This window comes from Empidonax traillii, unplaced genomic scaffold (assembly GCF_003031625.1).
Source record: "Empidonax traillii isolate 1590-97213 ecotype Southwest subspecies unplaced genomic scaffold, ASM303162v1 scaffold432:size744455, whole genome shotgun sequence".
NCBI classification, from domain to species: domain Eukaryota; kingdom Metazoa; phylum Chordata; class Aves; order Passeriformes; family Tyrannidae; genus Empidonax; species Empidonax traillii.
The window spans coordinates 725,873-744,455 of record NW_020955625.1 but is presented as its reverse complement, the minus strand read 5'-3'; the positions used below and the strand labels follow the sequence as shown (position 1 = coordinate 744,455).

The following is an 18,583-nucleotide window of genomic DNA, read 5'->3' as shown; positions in this document are numbered from 1 at the left end:
CCTTTTCTTTCACTGAACTGACACAGGCTAATTCCAAGAGGTCAAATCACACCCAGCAAGCCAGAAAGGTGCCCAGTTTCTTTCTTCAGCCTGAAGGGTCTCATGGATAAATTTTTCAGGTTTCTTTGCAGAACCTGAGCCTCAAGGCTAACGTGCAAAAAACCCCAGCTGTTACCGTTACTTGCAAAAAGCCATCATTAAGTAACAGCTGATTGCAAAAACTGTAGTGCTGGACATTTTATTCCTCCCCTTGATTTGGTCTGAAGCAGCCTTTGTGCCCATTATTGGTTTGTTAGTTGAACCAGTGTTTCTGTCCTTGTAGGTTCACAAAAATCATTTTTTTAAAACAAGTTAAAGAAATGCTGTGTCTTTGGGAATGCAAAGTCAAAAGTATAACATCAGTGGGAAAGGGAGGCCTGGTATTTTATTGGGCACATACTACAACAAAGGACTTCCTGACTGTGAGAAGAAGCGTTTTGTCCATGTGTCCACTTTAAAACCCAGACATGGAGAACGGCAAGGTGTCAAACAGCTGAGAAAGGAGTAATGCCAGAGCCACGATGTGTAGGCTACCATTAAGCAGCGGGTTCCTACATTATACTCCAAACCTCATTTTATTTTACAGCTTTAATATTAATGGTGCTTGGTATAGACATGCAATTCAATTGTGTGACAGTGCATATACATTACATACAAATGGATGCACTGTGCACCTCTATTTGCAGTTTATTTAGCTCATAATATTCAGCAAGAACTGCTGCTGTTGTTCTGTTTCTCACAGAAGCCTTATCTTTTTTTTTTTTTTTTTCTAATGTATTAACTAGACATTATTTCTATAATTGCCTTTCCAAGTCGGTCACCAAGTTTGTTATGTGCCAGTCCTGCTTCTCAGATCATCTTATTGCAAAATGTGGAATATGTAAAAAAGAATGTTCCTTGAAGTTTAATCTTTGTATACTTTAAGGAGGGAGATTCAATCTGTGGAACAGAGAGGAGCCAGCAGGCTCTAAGGGATGTCCAGGCATTAGTTAGAAAGACAAATTACTTGTCGGTAGAATTGCCTTGTTAAGGTTGAGGGCTGGACGTGTTTCAGTGATCTCAGACTTGGGGGAGGTTACCAAGGCTTGGCAAGAAGGATGTACCACTGATTTGGGCACACAAAGAATGCAGAATTTACGGGCCACAAGGACATTTGGCCCATAAAGATAAAAAAGAAACTAATAAAGACAAGTCAGCAACTGTGCTGAAATCAGGTCCAACTGGGTAGAGGGTAATTCCAGCAGGGGCAGGTCCCAACTACCGACTGACCCAAAAGAAGAGGAAGACTGAGCGTGGGGTAATTAGCATGAGAAGAGAGGGAATTATTAACGAATAGAACACTAATTAATAAGAAAATAGGTAACTTGTAGCCAAGGAACAATAGTGCCTTCGTTTGCTGAAGTGTATAAACAGTGAAATGCTTCGACAGTCGCTGTGCGCCCCTCCCTGAGGAGAGCTGTAAATAACGGCGGTGTCCGAGCTCTGTGCGCGGGCCGGGAAAGGATCGGGACAGGATCCCGTGTGGGCACAGCCCGTGCTCCGGGCGGGTCTGTCCGTGCCCCGTCAGGGCTCGGGGCCGGGACAGGATCCCGTGTGGGCACAGCCCGTGCTCCGGCCGGGTCTGTCAGGGCTCGAGGCCGGAGCCGCCCCAGCCCGCGGGCACGCGCACGGTCACGCGCAGGCGCGGGGCGGGCCGGGGCCGCCATGTCGGGCGCGCCGCCCGTGCTGCTCGGGCTGCGGGACGCGCCCATGGCCGGCCCGGCCGGGCCCGCGCCGCTCCCCGCGTGGGCCACCAACAAGCTGGGCGGCTCCGCGGTACGGCCGGGGCCGAGTCGGGCAGGGCGAGTCCGGCCGGGCTGGGGGGCGGATGGCGGGGCCTGGTGCGGCCAGGTCTCCGCGGGGGGGGGACAGATGGCGGGACCGGGCGGGTGTCAGCGCCGTGCCGGTGCTGCAGGACCGGGGGACGGGACTGTGCCAGTGGGTGCCGGCCGTGCCTCAGTGCCGTGCTGAGGGCTGTGCCGGGGCCGCGCCGGTGTGTGCCGGCCGTGCCTCATTGCCCGCCGTTGCCGTTGCAGGACTGGCCCGGGCGGGTGCGGGCGGCCCCGCGGTGCGGGCGGTGCGGGCGGGCGCTGTCGCTGCTGGTGCAGGTGTTCTGCCCGCTGGAGCGCGGCCCCGCGCACCGCGCCCTGCACGTGTTCGCCTGCGGCGCGCCCGGCTGCGGCCCCGCCGCGCACAGGTGAGCCCGGGGCGGGTAACCCGCCGTGCTGCTGCTGGTGGTGGTGGTGGTGTGCCTGCCGCTCTTCCTCTCGCTCACCCTGTCTCTCTTTGTCCCACGCCGAAGCTGGAAGGTGCTGCGCTCCCAGAACTCGCAGGAGGAGGAGGAAAGGCGAGCCCAGCCCGTGACACAGGTACCGCCCGCACCCTGCCCGCGGCTGGGGGGGAAGCTTGGACATAGAGCCACAGCTGAGCTGGATGAGATTCACATCGTATGTCCCGTTGTTTAAGTGACCACCACCTTTCTCCAAAAGCTGTGCTCTACACCAGGTTCCAGTCACATCTGGGGTTGTGTGAACAAGTCATGGTCGCAGGATTATTACACCATACTAGAAGATTTACTAGATTTACTAGGGCATTGACTTCCATCTATTCTGTGTTAGGATGGTTTTAAAGTGGAAATCACACTTCGATTGTATGGTCAAAACTGATATTTAATAATTAATTAATGGCACTAACTAAAACATTATTTTTCAGCTTCAGATGATTGGGCTGTACTGTTTAGGTTCAGACCTTTAAGATGTTTTCCTTATTTTCTAATTTAATTTTTAAAAATTTGTCATGACTTCTAATTAATCCAATTGAATTATTGTTTCTCTACTTGTGAGGAAAAACTGCACATTGGCTTAAGCAGATTGGAAGAAGCAGGTGGCAATCAAATTAGTGAAAATGGGCAGGAACTGTTTGTTCAGCTGGTGCATTTGCAACGTGAAATTTTGGTCTGTAAATGAGCTTTACTCTTGACAAATGGTGTTATTACTTCCTTCCACATTCTGCCCTTGGACTTAGCTGTGTGGCAGTAACTGTGCTGCAGGTGGAGGTCCCCAGCCAGCTGGCAGGGCCATGGCAGCAGGATGCGCAAGGGCCACTCAAACAGCTGAGGAATTCTTGTTCTGATTCTGCAGGGTGAGATGTTTCTTGCCATAACTGTTCCGGTGTGAGAAGTAAATGTGTGTGTGATGGGAAGCAACACTGAAGAGAATACGTGAAATAACGCTGAGCACCGGGTTGAGGTTTCAGTTTTCTCAGCTGTTAGGAAACTGTATTTGAAGTGCTCTGGGGTGGATGACTCAGCAATGTCCTTTTCCTTTCTTTTTGGGTTCTCAGAAACAAGGCTCAAGCTTTGCTGCGAAGGATTGGTGTGAGGAGGCGGATGACTGGGGAGCCAGTGATGGAGCAGAACCTCCTGCATGTGCCTCCCTGCTTGGCTTAGGTGAAGCAGTGAGCAGCTCCCTGCCCAGGGAGAGGGAGCTGGACTGTGCATCCCAGCTCCAACAGCTGCGCCTGGCTGAGCCTGCAGAGGGCTCAGGCCCCCGGAACACACATCCTGCAGCCAGTGAGGAAATGGCAATGGAAACACCTGATCCTGCCCCTGTGTTCCAGCCCTTTTATATCAGTGTGGTGGATGAGGAAGACTACAGGGGCTTCCTGGATACAGACCATGCAGATGAGCTACTGAAGGAGTATCAGCAGAGAGAGGGGGTTGATTTGGAGCAGATGATGTCAGAAAGGTGAGAATAGGTTTGGATTTCATGGGAAACTAGAGGAATTGGGTACTTTCCTGTGTGCTGACTGGTGATCTAAATGGGACTCCCACTAAACCTGAATGATTTTGTTTGAACTGGCTCCTTCAGGAGCACTGGTTTGTTGGAAGAGCAGAACAGTGCATCCAGTTCTGTCAAATTTTGAGTTTTTCGAAGATGCATCGATTTCTGAGCAGTTGGAATGTTCTTGGGCTCTAGATAGAGCAGAGGACAGTCAGTCTCTGGATCCAAACCAGTGTGGCTGAAACAATATCTGTGCTGAGTTTATAACAGTATCAGTGGCATGGGTTTATATGGTGACAATTGACACTTCTTTACAAGGCTAAAGCTTTTCTTATGTTGCAATTGCATTTTCCTTGCAGAATCTGCAGAGAACACTTGTCAGCAGTGGTGTTCCTGTTGAGTTTTGTTGGCCTTTATAGAATCATAGAACCTTAATTATGTTTGATTCAAAATTGAAAAAGACAACGTCATAATTTAAACACTAGAAAAGCTTTTGAGAAGTTACTAAGGGGTTTTCTGAAGGAATAAAGCTGGTGGATTTGAATCCCCTGGGACAGTTTGAAACAGTGTTAGTAATTGTAAGCCACCAGAAACTGAAGAACCAGAAGCAAAATGTTCACTTGCAGCCCCAAAGAGGAATTGTTTCCTAACATGTATAGTTTTGTTTAGTGTACTTAGTATAATTTAATGTGAGTGTATAGTTATTTAAAACATGCATGTCATACTGAAAACCTTATTGGACAGCTTGTTTCTTTCCTTGTTTTCTTACAGCTTTGCAGGTGAAGGTGGTAATGAAAAATATGAGAAGAGTGAAGTCAAGAGCTGGGACCACACGTTTTATAAATTCATGAAAAGAATATCTCTGTGTCCTGAACAGATTCTGAGGTAACCTGGTTGTAATGGGGAGAATACAGGGTATAGCCTTGGATTGTTAGTACATCAAACCAAACTATTTCATTGGAAATTCATGTACGCTTTTGTTTCTTCATCCAAAAAGATTATTATGGTTGTTGCCATGCCTGTGTGGTCAGACTTCAGTCCCTGCCTGGGCTTTTTTTGTACAAAGCCTGAGCAGATGAGAAGCAAAGCAGGATCAGAGGCCCCAGCTCTGGCTATGGGAGACTTCTTTGACACAAGACCTGATGAGAACAGACCCAGACTGTCTTTGAAGTTTCACTGAAATTCAGACACAGATTTTGAAGAGCCAGTTTTGAGGTAGAAGTATGGGAAGTGAGGTGGAACAGTGGTGTGCTCTTGGGATAGGTTTCTGAGGCTACCTCCTCCTCTCAAATTTTGTAACCTGTTTGTAATTTCTAATGTCTCAGTCCTTGAGATGTTACTGAATTAAGAAATCACTTGTTTAAAAGCTTCACACATATAAGAAACATTGGAGACTTTGATGAATTAACTGTCAAAGGTTATACAGGAGATGTAGTGATGCAGAGTGCAAGTAGCATTTCTTTCAGCTTTTCACTGGATCTATCACTTTGCAGTATTGTGCTCTTGGAATTTTTTGTTCCAAAACATCCCCTCTGGTGATCCCTGGGACGGAAAATATTAATTATAAATAATAAAATATTTTTAATGGTTAAAATTTACATATTATTAGAATATTTTTAAACTTTTAAATATTAATATAACACTCATTATAATCTTTCCATAGCCCTCCCTTTTTATGTCAGTGCTGTTGGACTCCCACAGCTCCTGGGTGTGGATCTTGTTGAGCTGCAGCAAAGCACACAACCTCCTGCTTGGAGTTCAGTGGAAACCACCCTTGCTCTGGGGTTCCTGTTAGTTGTGAGGCTGTGAGAGCTCTTAGAAATAAACCACCAGTTGTGAGCCACAACTGCAGTGGGTTTGAGACCTATTCTGTGTTGAATCTTTTCCTGGAATCTTACCTTTTACTGCTACTATTCAGGGTTCCACTTTCCAGGAAAGTGTAGTTTCCTTAACTAAACGAGTCAGGTACAGCATATTTTGGAGGTGTCAATTCAAAGCATTTATCTCCTTAAACCCAGGTCTTTCCTAAAGATTTTCCAAGTGTTGACCTTCCAACTATTCCCCCCCATCTTTATTCTTTGTTTAATGACCCCTCTGAAGCTTAGGCAGCGATTCTGACTCCTAACCATGGTTTTTTACTTCAAGCAAGTTCAGAGATCCCAGTGAAAAACCTGAAGAGAGTTGCCAAGATGTCAGTTTTCCTATTGAATTTAGGTAGTAAAAAATAATGCTGTGTTCCTTCCTGTCTTCTCTCAGGTACTCTTGGGGAGGGCAGCCTTTGTTCATCACATCTCCTCCAGCTGACATCTCCCAGGGTGTTCCAGCCTGCAGTGTCTGTGGGAGCAGCAGAGTGTTTGAATTGCAGCTGATGCCAGCCCTGGTCAGCCTGCTCCACACTGACTCAGGTGCTCTGCCTTAGGCCAGTCTGGGCCACGAACTGGCACCTCTTTGGTGTTGGGATTGTTTCTTTACACCCCCGTGCACTGCTGTGCTTCACTACAGTCATCATGGCCTGTAGAATTCACTGTTCCCATCAGAGTCAACTGAGCAAAAGAGAGTGCTCTGTGATTGCACCTTCACTTGCTCGCCAGTGAACTTTAATAGGGATCATTCCATGGCCCTGGGAGTAATTTGTCTTTGTTGCCTCTTAAAGGAGGCCTTGGAAAATAATAAATGTTGCCAGATAAGGTTGCAGACACTTCAGAAGCTCTTTGAAAATCCCGAGTCAGCTTGCTTTAAAATGTTTAAAATCAGAGAATGCTGTGTACATAGGAGGCTGAATATGAGAAATATTTTCTGAATTAATAGTTTCTGCAAAGATTGAAGTATAGTGCTAAGCAGTAGCCCCCAATTATGCCACTTTCCTTGCCTTCACCTGCCTTTATTGCTTTGTTTTTAGATCTGTCAGTGGAATTTGGAACTGCTATAGTTTACACATGCGAGAGAAGCTGCTGGCCAACAAATCACCAAACCCCTCTTGAAGAATTTATTTTTGTACAAGAAGACCCCGATCAGAAATTATTTAAATAAATTGTATTTCTCTACATAGATGAAAAGTCTGTTGGGTGGTTTTTTTTGTTGTGTTTTGTTTGTTTGTTTGTTTTAACTACAGGGGAAAGTGTGTAATAGTGCACCAATCCAATTGTGCTGCTTTAATTTTAAACTGCCTGCATTCTTCTCTGGCATTCCCTGTTGGTTTGGGCTAAATTGCAGTATCTAAATTGACTGAATGGAGAAGTAATTTGAATCAGTGTCCTTAGAGCATTCTGTACAGGTTTAATGCTGCAGCATAAGTTACTGCTGTAAAAGTGTGTGCCTAAAATTATGGGAGGGGGAGAGAGACACAGACAGACAACAGGACAGCCTGAAGTGGTGGAATGTGCTTGCAAAGCTACTTTTTAAAGGAAGAATTACAGCTTATGACATCAACTTCTAGAGGAGAGTTAGTTAACTTAGGCTGAGTAATTAAAATAAATATGCAAAAAAAATAAATATGTTAAATGAATTAAAAATACGCTGAGTTGGAAGGGACCCATCAGGATCATCGAGTCCAACTCCTGGCCCTGAACAGAAGGATCCCACTATGAGAGCGTTGTACAAATGCTTCTTGAACTCTATATAGCAATATAATACATAAATATATTTATTATCTAAATCTATTTAATATATGAATATATCTGTATAACTATATTACATAAATATATATAAACACATTACTTACATAGTGATCTTGAATATATAAGCATATTAAATATATGCATTTAAAACATGACTATATTCAAAATAAACACCAGCAGAGCTCCCGTGGTGCCGGGGGGCGCTGCCGTGGGTGCTCCCGCGGGGTCCGGTCCCCCGTGGGTTCCGAGCGCGGTCCGGGCCGGGCGCGGGACTCGAACCCGCGGCTGCCCGGCCCTTCCTCCCGCGCGGTCCTCCCGGCCGCCAGGGGGCGCGGCGTGGCGCGGGCGGCGCTCCGCCCCGGCGGGCCGTGAGGAGGCGCGCGGAGCCGCCGCCGTGTCGGTCATGGCGGCGCCGCTGTCGGGGCCGCTGCGCCCCGAGCTGGCCCAGGCCGTGTCCCAGGCGCGGGTGCTCGTGGTGGGCGCGGGCGGCATCGGCTGCGAGCTGCTCAAGAACCTGGTGCTCACTGGCTTCAGCAGCATCTACGTGGTGCGCGGCGGGCGGGGCCGGGGCGGGCGGGCCGAGCCCGTGGGGGCACTCGGCTCGATGTGGGCGCGGGGCCGGCGCGGCCGCTCCCGCCGCGCTGCGGGGCCCAACCGGGCCCGCCCGGCACGGCACGGCACGGCCTGGCACGGCACGGCACGGCCGCCGCGGCACCGCCGGGCCGGGGCGCCACAAAGGGCCGCGGCCTGCGCGCCATCGCCGCCCTCGGCCCGGGCCCGGCCCCGCTGCGCCGCCTCCCCCGGCACGGCCTGGGCACCCGGGAACTGGCCCGGCCACCCGGGAACCGGCCCGGGCAGCGCCAGGGGAACCCCCGGCACTCCGCGCTGTCCGCCCCTCCTGCCCGGCCGTGCCTGGGCAGCCTGGGCTGTGCCGGCGTGCGGGGGGCGGTCGGGGGTGAATCGGAGCGAGGAAAACCCGCGGGGAGGGGAATTGTGTGTTCCATACCGGGCTGTAAAACCGTCAGCGCTGGCACCCGGGCACGGCGCGTCCCGCCGGCTCCTGCTTTCACTTTTGCTTCCAGATATTCACCTGAAAGTGGGTGGGAAGGGCAGGTGTGAGAGGAGGGGGTGATGGAAACGGGATATGAGAGAAATGCTGTCGGCAGAACTTTTGTTACCCGGTGTCCAGACCTGTATTGATTCCTTGCTGTAGTCAGGAGCAGCTATGGATTCAAATCCAGCTGGAGCACCAGCTGTTCCCTTGAGTACCTCTGTCCTGCCGAGGGTGCCAGGAGTCGCAGCCGGGAGTTTGGTGTGCCGGGCTGGAGGAGGTCGGGGTTGTGCTCACACTGGCTGAGCAGAGACTCGTAGAACAGCAGCTCCTGGTTAGCCGTGTTATCCCTACAACTCAGGCTTCCCCACTGAGATACTCTTCAAACTTGTAGAATGTGTTTTAAGTGTAATTCCAGATTGTCCTTTTTTTTTTTAGAGCCTTTCCCATTTGAACATTGCAGCAGGGAAATAAACTGTAGAAGAGAGGAAACCTGCATTTAATGCAGTGTTCCCCCTTTTTTCCCCGCCTTACCAACCCAGCTGTGTCCTCCTGCAGCCCATTACAATAGAGTTTAACAGCTCCTGATTTTCCAGTTGTTCATTAGGCATAAATCTCGTGCTTATTGTTTCACTTACTGTAATTTAGGTTGTGGTATTGTCTTTCAAGGCTGACTTGGGTGAACTCCATCAGGGCTGTGTCCATTTAACAATATCACTGGCAGTGTTCCATGCAGGACAGTAATATTTTATTAACAGAGGGAATGGGTGGGTAGAAGGCAAGGTGAGAGCAAAAAAATAATAGTTAAGCAAAGAGGGAATTTGCCATTGGGAGGAGAAATTGCTTTTGTCAATATCTGTGATATTGTTGAGGGTTTTCCTTGGTTGTTAAATACTAACAAAGTTGAACACCTGAAAATGCTTTGTATTTTTATAAGTAAGTTGTGATTAAAAAAAAAAAAAACTAAAAAAAAAACTTGGTAATTTTAAATACCAGACAACTCACAAATATGTGACTTAAATATACTGTGTTGAAAGGCCGTTGTCCTCAGGAGTGGAGAACAAAATGAAGTTCCTCAATATCCAGGGCTGAATTAAGAACATGATATGTTCTGATGCCTTTTCTTCCAGCTGACTAAAATGATAGCTGCATAGAAGATGCTTAATAAGTGAACTGTTAAATTCTGATCATTTTGAGCTGGACTGGAGCTTCTGTTGAGGTCTAATGGTCAAGTTTTCCCTCTGGAGAAAACCTTCCTTTGCCTCCTGGACCCAGTTTTTGCTGTTTGCAGTGGTGTTTTGTGTCCCTCTGTGCTCATCCCCAGTTAAATACTCTTAAGTTTTCTGGGTAGTGGAAGTTTTAAGAGAGTTTTGCACTTAACTGTTTTCCCTTGAGGTTCTTGGGCTTTTTGGCTCTGGACTAAACAAGCTTTCTGAGTGTGTCTCAGGAGAAAGAAAGGAGGTAGAAATGTGAACTCTTGAGCTGTTTCAGTTCTTAGTAAATTAAAGCTTGGTCCTTAAATGAAAGGTGTTCCCTTCAGAAAACAGGAATTTTAATCTTGCAGTTTGGGTCTTGCATGCAAAGGATGTTCCATAAGTGTGTGCCATGGTTTTTTCATAATTCATGAACTGGGGAGTGTCTGAGAACACCGTCAGTGTCACAGTCACCCTTCACACTGCAGGGTCGGCTGAGAGGAGGGTGCAGTGGAAGGGTGACTGTGTTGGGTTTGTCACCATTATCCGTGGGAATTGGGAGAACCAGCTCTGATACTCAGAAAAACTGTCCCTCCTCCTGGTTACAACTGTTAAGGACTTCTAAAAAGAGTCAGTGAGCAGAGAAACTATTTAATTAGAGGAAAAGCAGTAACAAAGCAAGGAATAAATGTCAGAGTTAACTCTTAATTCTGGTGGTGGGGTTTAAAGACACTTGAATTTTTGCTGTTCCTGTGCCTGTATTAATAAACAGGAAGGTGGCTTTTAGGGGAGCTGCAGACATGGCATCCATTGAGGTTGGACACCACGAGTGTTCTGTGTTGGATGGTTTTAAACACCCTGATTGTGTGATTGGATTTTTTAACATGCACTTGGGCAGTTAGTCCTGTGACAAACAGGACAACCTGTGCCCTGCAGTGTGTGTGTGTAAGGTGGTGATGCAGCCCTTGGTTCAGTGATTCAGCTGCCCAAAGCCACGTTCATTTGTAAACTGGTTGGTTTGGAGCAGCCTTTCCTGCACCCTGGGGAGGCACAGAGCAGTGTGCAGGGTGGGATTCCTGCACAGGTGATCCCTTGTGCCTCTCCAGCTGCCCTGGTGCAGATGTGACACCTGAAAAGGGGTCTGTAAAGTTTGTGCATTTTGGTCAGTCCCCTTCCTTCAGACTCTGCTCATGATTTTGTTCCTTTTGTTTCTCTGGAAGTGAAATGCCTCTCTTGTGTGTTTGTAGATTGATTTGGACACTATTGATGTCAGCAATCTCAACAGACAGTTTCTGTTTCAAAAGAAACATGTTGGAAGATCAAAATCCCAGGTGAGGAAAAAGTCAAAGCTCAAGTCTTCTTGCTCAGTGTTATTTTATGGATAGTGTTAGAAACTTGGCCCAGTTTAGTTTCTGCTGTGCAGAGGTAAGTGTTGGTTGGTTGGTTGGTTGATCGATCATGCCTATCCACAGCATTTCATTAGAAAAGTATTTAAATCTCTTAAGGTAGCCAACTTACTCGATACTCAACTGGTATCAAGTCTGTCTTTAGAAGGAAGGAAGAAATAATGAGTGTTTTTTTTGTTTTCTTTTTTGTTTGTTTCGTTTCTAGGTTGCCAAGGAAAGCGTGTTACAGTTTTGTCCAGAAGCTAATATTATAGCTTACCATGATAGCATCATGAAGTATGTTGGGTTTTAAGCTCTAATTCCATGTTTTGATTTGCAAGTGCTGTGTTATTTAAATGCTACACTGGTGTGCTTTAAGGTATTTCACAAAGCTTCCTCAGTAAGGAGAAGTAGCTGTAAATGTGAGCCTGCCATGCCCCTGAGTGTGGATTTTGCATGAGTTTCAAGCTCTGGTAGTAAGCTGTAGTCATTTGCTTGTGTCTGTTTTTCATTCTGGTAGCAACATTTGCCACATAAGACTCCACACTGTAAGAATGCCCTGATGTCTTGAGCAATAATTAAATCAAAAGAAATGCAAACGTTGAGTCTGTGATTAAAAAAATTAAGTCCTTTTTGTGTGTGTGTGTAGCTAACTGTTGTTTATGTACACCCCAAACTGTTAAAATTTAGTCTTTGTGAGCTGCAGTCAGTGAGTACAAGAGTACATAGATTTTCATTAGCTGTTTCCCATGTTTTAATTTCTAATTGTCCAGTTTCTTAAAACTGGATATTCTGTAACACAGAGGTTTGAGCTCTGATGTTACAGTTAGCCAGAAGCAGAGACTCACTGCATCCTTCCCCCGAAACAGTAAATCTGTTAATGCTGTTTGCTGTCCCTCCTCTCAGTCAGAGGAGTGCAGTGTGAAGACACTGAGGTGTCAGGGTTTCAGAAGCCAGTCCTGGCTCCTGGAGGCACAGTCAGAGCCGTGGAGCTATCTCAGTGTAATGAATTATCCACAGTCTGATGAGCTGTGGTAATTACAGTGTGCATGTCTTAGCCACAGCTGATGGTTTTTAAGGTCAGTTACCACAGCTCAGCCAATTTACTCATTAGGTCAGAGTAGTTTAATCACTTTTCCTTGTCTGCCCGTTTGATTGGTCAAATTAGTACTAATTGCAGTAGCTTCCTTCCAGCAGCATAAAATTCAGGCTGTCACCCAGCTTTAAAAGGGGCAGGAGACAAACGGGGCAGTTCAAGCCTAGCTAAATGTGTAATACATGTAATTTGTCACCTGGCCATCAGTGCATGTGCAGAGTTTTGTTGTGGTTGATGCCCCCAGGTTTGCTGTGCCATCTCAAGTGCTGTTTTTCTCTCCCCCAGCCCTGACTATAACGTTGAGTTCTTCCGCCAGTTCACCCTGGTTATGAATGCTCTGGATAACAGAGGTGAAGTTTGCACTCTGGTTTGTACTGGGAGGTGTTGGTGGTCATGGAAACACAACTGTCACTGTTCCTCTCTTACATTAAATCCCAAATATCCCACCTGTAGTTGGGCTGAGCCTTGTGTGCTTTGGGGGGAACTGGAAGGTACTTAGTGCTCTGCAGGTGCTTTGAAAGCAAACGTGATGTGCCACATTGCTGCTTTCTGGGGACTGATGGGCACTGTGGGTACATGTGTAGCTTTGTTCAGTTGGGTTGCTGTGTTTAATAATGTAAATACATCTTGTGTTAGTGGGAAAGTGGACTTTGTGAAGATGGTGTAGTGCTCTGTAATGAAACAAGGCAGGTTAAGGATTGGTGTTTGCATAGAAGACTAGTTTGGATTTGGAGAAGTGAAACTTTTTTTTTTTCTTTCCCTAATGACTCCATTTTTTTCTTTACAAACCCTCGCTTTGCAGCTGCCCGAAATCATGTGAACAGGATGTGTCTGGCTGCTGATATTCCTCTTATAGAGAGTGGAACTGCAGGCTACCTTGGACAAGTAACAGTTATCAAAAAGGTTAGGCTGGGTGTTACTCTTGTCACTGGCTATTCTGGACAACAGGGAGTTGGCGTCTAGAGATAGAGTTACAGTTATCTGTTAATAGCTTACACTATCAGCAGCCTTCTCGGGGTGACAAGTAAATATTTCGTTTTCCCCCAGGGAGTGACAGAATGTTATGAATGTCAGCCTAAACCAACTCAGAAGACTTTTCCAGGCTGCACAATCCGAAATACGCCCTCAGAACCCATCCACTGCATTGTGTGGGCTAAGTATTTGTTCAAGTGAGTGATTTTTTTAATGAATTGTAATGGATTTTAGATTAATTTTAAATTATAAACTTTCAATTTAAATCATAGTGAAAATCTCCAGTTCCTTGACCTGGGTTTTGGGGTGGTTTGTTTTTTTTTTTTTCCTTTTAATATAAAGATGGAGGGTCAATTAGACCTTCTTTTAATATCACAGAAAGTAACGGCAGAGTAGTTTGGCACAGCAGTGTAGGTTGAGGTTACTTTGTTCTTCATCTTTGTGTGGAGTGAGCACATTTTTCAGTTCAGTGCATGTATTAACAAGTGTAAAGTTTGTTGGAATCTTGGATATCCCACAGTTCTGCAGTGTAAATATAAAGCTAGGTGAATTATTGAGTTCTACACAACTCTTTTGCTAAATTAATTTTTGTACTGAGCACTTTGTGTTGTCAGTGTTAAGTCCAGTGTGATGAATCCCAACAGTTTAAAAAGCATTGAATGAAGTGGCAGTCTGACAGCAAGAATCCTCAAATGGATTTATATTCATTAGCAAATATTCCAGTCTTTACCTAGTTGCCGAAATTCCAGTATTGAGTTGTTGTTCCTAATATCCTACAGCCAGTTGTTTGGAGAAGAAGATGCTGATCAAGAAGTGTCCCCTGACAGAGCTGACCCTGAAGCTGCCTGTGAGTGTGATCTAAGCTGGGAGTTTACCCTGTTAGTGCAGTGTTCTATTGCAGAGATTATGACATTTCTTCAGATTAGACTTCAGCTCCATTTTCTCTTAAGAAGATTCTATTTCCTGCCCCCTTGGACAACAAGAGTTTGGGGAGTGTTAGCTGTCGTCTCCCTTACAGACTTTCATCTACACTGTGCATAATTTGCTTCTCTCCTTTCGCCTTTTGCTAGCTGTTTGAAACAATTTCAGTGTTTGTTAGGTAAGTCAATCCGTGCTGCCTACCAGAGATTGGAGCCTCCTGCTCCCTCTGCAGCAAATGGTTTTCCCCATGTGCCCAGAAACTTAAAGTGGAAAGTGAGCTTGAAGTGCCAATCACTGATCTTTGCAGGGTGGCCTTTTCCCCCTCACACATTTGGAAGGGATGGAGCCTTTCCTTCCCTGCAGCTGGAGAGCTTGTCTTCTGAACAGAGGACTGGGTGATATTTGTAGTCCCTCTGCCTTTTCCATTCCTAGCTGAGGGATTGCAAGGAATTACAGGGATTGTTTGAACTCTTCTAACCTGCAACACTTCAGCCTTAATCTACATGGGAAATATGCCCATTTTGAGTGATGGAATGAAGAGAGTAAGAGGGGAATAAAACTGGAGACAAAGCAGTGATGCAGACCAGGGGGTGCCCAGGCAGTGCCCAGCCCCTCCCAGCCACCTCCCCCAGTTTGTGCTGAGCTCTGGAACATCCCTGTGGCCAGTTCAGCTCAGCTGTCCTGGCCCTGCTCCCTCCCAGCTTCTTGTGCTCCTGCTCCCTGGCAGAGCGTGGGAAACGGGAAAGTCCTCGACTCAGAGTAACCTCCTGGCAGCAACTGAAGCAGCCTGTGATCAGCTGAATCCAAAACACAGCACTGGTCCAGCTAGAGAAAGAAAATTAACTCCTTCCCAGCCAGAACCAGGACAGTTGGGAAGGGTCAATGCAACCTGTGGAAAGGGAAGTCGTGCCTGGCACGGCTCGGGGGGTCATTTGAAGGGACCAGCAGAGCTGTGTGCAGTTCAGCATAGATGATTAAGCAAAGTCACCCAGGATAATAAGGAGTAAATGCCAAAAGTAGTAGAAAAGTTCACAATACAGAATGACTGAGCAATGAGACATGAAACTGATAAATATGAAATAATGCAAATAAAGCACTGGTGAAAGGGGGAAGCATTCACAAATTTACATCTAAAGTGATGGTCTCTGAGTTGATTTTTCTCATTCAGTCAAGATGTTAATAGTTTTATGAAAACATCAACCTGCTGCTTATTAGAAATCATGATGGCAGTTGTTGGATGTGACTGGGAAAGAAAGAAATTATTAGCACCTGTATATGGCATTTTTTTGTAAAAGAATAACCAGAGACAGGGAGCTTTTTTTTTTTTTTTTTTTTTTTTTTTTTTTTTTTTTTTTTTTTTTTTTTTTTTTTTTTTTTTTTTTTTTTTTTTTTTTTTTTTTTTTTTTTTTTTTAAGTCCTAACCAAGCTAAGACTTTTGGGCTGGGAAAAGGCTCCTAAAAGGGGGTGGTTAGATATTTATGAAATCCCAACACTAGGTGGAGAAAGTTTATGGGAGACATTTTTTCCTTGTTTCTGCTAAGGATGGAATTGGGTGACATCAAGTGAGGTGCAGAGGCCAACAGGAGCAGGCACTCTCTGTCTGATTCAGCTTTAGTTGGGCACAGTAAAGCCAGTTTATGGCTCCTGTGTAATTTTAGTTATTGACTCAGCGGGGGAATATTTGAATGGGCTTTTCCTTTTTTTTTTTTCTTTTTCTTAATTGTTATTTTTAATTAAAATATTGGTTATTACTTCATTAACAGGGGAGCCAGCAGAAGCAGAAGCCAGAGCACTAGCATCCAATGAAGATGGGGAGATTAAACGTGTTTCAACAAAGGAGTGGGCTAAGTCAACTGGCTATGACCCAGTTAAACTTTTTACTAAGGTATCTTCTTTACCCCAGATAAATGTCTTTATTTGAAGTGTATGAGGTGCTTTAAAATTAAGTCAAAACCCAGCTTAGACACTTAAACATCATGGTTTTTTGGAATCTGGTTTTATGTAGTTGAAAATGTTTTCAAGGAGAAAATCTAAACCTCATAAATCTAATCCCGATTTTCCAGTTTCACAGCAGATGTAAAAATAAAGTGTGTCTTTTTGTTTTCCCCTTTCATTTAATTTTTGCTTTCATGTTTCCCAGCTTTTCAAAGATGACATTAGATATCTGCTGACCATGGATAAGCTGTGGAGGAAAAGAAAGCCTCCAGTGCCACTGGACTGGGCAGAGGTACAAAAGCAAGGTAACTGTCCCTCCTCCTGCTGTATATTCTTAAATTGTGCCTGCTGTTTATTAAATGCACCTCTGTGATGTATATACTTTTTTTTTACTGCTACAGTTGAGTACTGATAAAGAACATATTAATTCTTTGCAATTCCTGAAGATTTCAAATTTTTCTCTGTGTAGAAAACATTTTTCTAAGGCTGTTTTGCATACTCATTGTTGGCTGTAGAAAATACACATTTAACAAAATTACATGTCAGCTTGTTCTAGGCCACCTTACCATAAGCACTGATAGATCTACCTCTGAAAGCTGAGGTTTGTTGAAAGTTTACATTTGCTGTAATTTGTGCATGTCTGGGTGACTGATATAAGAGCTGCAGTTGCAATTTGAAATGCAGATTTGTTGTAAAATGTTGGGGCTACTGTAGGTTAAGGATGTTGTTCCTCAGTTTAGAAAACACTTAATTTTGCTGAAAATTATTTGAGAGAACTGCTGTGGGATTTATAAATATTCCTGACCTTATTTATTTTTCTTTTCCCTCCAAAGAGCAAAGCATCTCTGACCAGCAAAATGAATCCTCTGCCGTGCTGAAGGATCAGCAGGTTCTCAATGTCAGGAGCTATGCAGACCTGTTTTCAAAGAGTGTCAAAACCCTGAGTCTTCACCTGGCTGAGAAGGCTGATGGAGAAGCACTTATATGGGATAAGGTTAGTTTGCCATAAATAAACTCTGTGTGTTCTCTACAAATGCAGCACAAATTGGTTGGGCTCGTTCAGTTTTATTCCAAAATAATACTACTTAGAGCCAAAGTGTTTCCTCCCTGAAAGCCCTTTCCATTTGAAACACTCTATATTTTGTAACTCACTGAGGGTAAGGATTGACTGCTGGGATGTAAAATGACTTTGACATTAAAAAAAAAAAGTTTGTAAATATGGGGGAGGGGGCAAAATAGTAAAGTATTATTACAACAGGTAGTAAAAATTATTCTTTCTGAAACACCCAATATTTGAAACTGTTTGCTTCAGTGCTGAAAATGTTCAAAACATTACAAGATTTAGGATTTAGCCTTTTTCTTTCACATACAAGGCATTTTATTAATTCTAATAGTCTAATTTTCTATTAAAATACATCTGTTTTGAATTGTATTTAAAATATTACTGCTCTGTCTAAACACACCATCTGAAAGGGGAAATATGTTGACTTTGAACTGGAATAGGGTACAGACTTTTTTTTTAAAGCTTTCTGGTTTTTAAGGTTTTAAGAACCATGTGTTGCAAACTATTTCCAAGGGATATTCTGATTTTTAAATGCTTTTTGCATTTACTTGTTAGGATGACCCTTCTTCCATGGATTTTGTCACTTCTGCTGCAAACCTCAGGATGCATGTTTTTGGAATGAATATGAAGAGCAGATTTGACATCAAGTGTAAGGATAAAATATAACATTGTTTTATTTAAGTAATGATTTACACTTCTTGTTTTCATCTGCTGTTCAAATCTGCATACTCTTGCTTGTTTTGCAGCGATGGCAGGAAACATTATCCCAGCTATAGCTACTACTAATGCAGTAATAGCTGGCCTGATAGTGCTGGAGGGTTTGAAGATCTTATCAGGAAAAATAGACCAGTGCAGAACGGTAAGTGGGACAAGGAAACTTTCCTTTCTTGTTACTTATTATTTGTTGAAAGTTACATTTAACATTTTCTTACTAAAGTGTGGTTTTACTGTGTCTCACTTGTTGCTTCAGTAGATTCTGGAGGTGAAAAGAGAAGTGCAGGTCTCAAGGGTATTAAATTCCCGTGATTTGATGAGAATTTGGTGCTGGGCAGGAGGGAGAAGCAGAGTGCCCTGAACTGAACATGGCTGTGTCAGGGTGCAGATGTTTGGCAGATGTTTGGCAGCAGCTGCTGAGTCAGCACAGGTGTCAGTGAGGACTGGCTGGGACCAGGCTTTGTCCTGCTCCTCAGGAAAGTCAGAGGAGCAGGGAAAACACAACCTGGGAGACTGAGAGAAGGCATCTGCAGCAAAGCAGATTTATACATGCTGTTACTTACAGAACAACTTGTTTTCTTCTGTTTTTTCCTCAAGATTTTTCTGAACAAGCAGCCAAATCCCAGGAAGAAGCTGTTGGTTCCCTGTGCTTTGGATCCACCAAATCCTAATTGCTATGTGTGTGCAAGTAAGCCAGAAGTGACTGTGAAGCTGAATGTGCACAAGGTCACTGTGTTAACACTCCAGGATAAGGTAAATCTTGAGGCTTCCTTTTT

The 18,583-nt window shown here is 44.8% G+C and overlaps 2 protein-coding genes across 3 annotated transcripts in view; both read left to right on the top strand.

Moving 5' to 3' along the window:
- Positions 1-1,739: 1,739 nt before the first annotated feature.
- PDCD2L (programmed cell death 2 like) lies at positions 1,740-6,916 on the top strand. Its single transcript, XM_027894536.1, has 7 exons — positions 1,740-1,854; positions 2,115-2,275; positions 2,381-2,447; positions 3,421-3,824; positions 4,632-4,745; positions 6,117-6,265; positions 6,760-6,916. Exons 1-7 carry the CDS (start codon positions 1,744-1,746, stop codon positions 6,888-6,890), a joined length of 1,137 nt encoding a protein of 378 aa, XP_027750337.1. The 5' UTR covers positions 1,740-1,743; the 3' UTR covers positions 6,891-6,916.
- Positions 6,917-7,869: 953 nt separating this feature from the next.
- Positions 7,870-18,583, top strand: part of UBA2 (ubiquitin like modifier activating enzyme 2) — a 20,438-nt gene continuing 9,724 nt past the window's right edge. For both annotated transcript variants that reach the window (XM_027894533.1, XM_027894531.1), the window contains exons 1-13: positions 7,870-8,024; positions 10,969-11,052; positions 11,333-11,403; positions 12,488-12,552; positions 13,005-13,105; positions 13,250-13,371; positions 13,954-14,021; positions 15,859-15,980; positions 16,236-16,335; positions 16,864-17,024; positions 17,649-17,742; positions 17,840-17,952; positions 18,405-18,560. In XM_027894533.1, the coding sequence (XP_027750334.1) occupies positions 7,881-8,024; positions 10,969-11,052; positions 11,333-11,403; positions 12,488-12,552; positions 13,005-13,105; positions 13,250-13,371; positions 13,954-14,021; positions 15,859-15,980; positions 16,236-16,335; positions 16,864-17,024; positions 17,649-17,742; positions 17,840-17,952; positions 18,405-18,560 (1,401 nt within the window). In that variant the 5' untranslated portion in view covers positions 7,870-7,880. The remainder of the gene's footprint in view (positions 8,025-10,968; positions 11,053-11,332; positions 11,404-12,487; positions 12,553-13,004; positions 13,106-13,249; positions 13,372-13,953; positions 14,022-15,858; positions 15,981-16,235; positions 16,336-16,863; positions 17,025-17,648; positions 17,743-17,839; positions 17,953-18,404; positions 18,561-18,583) is intronic.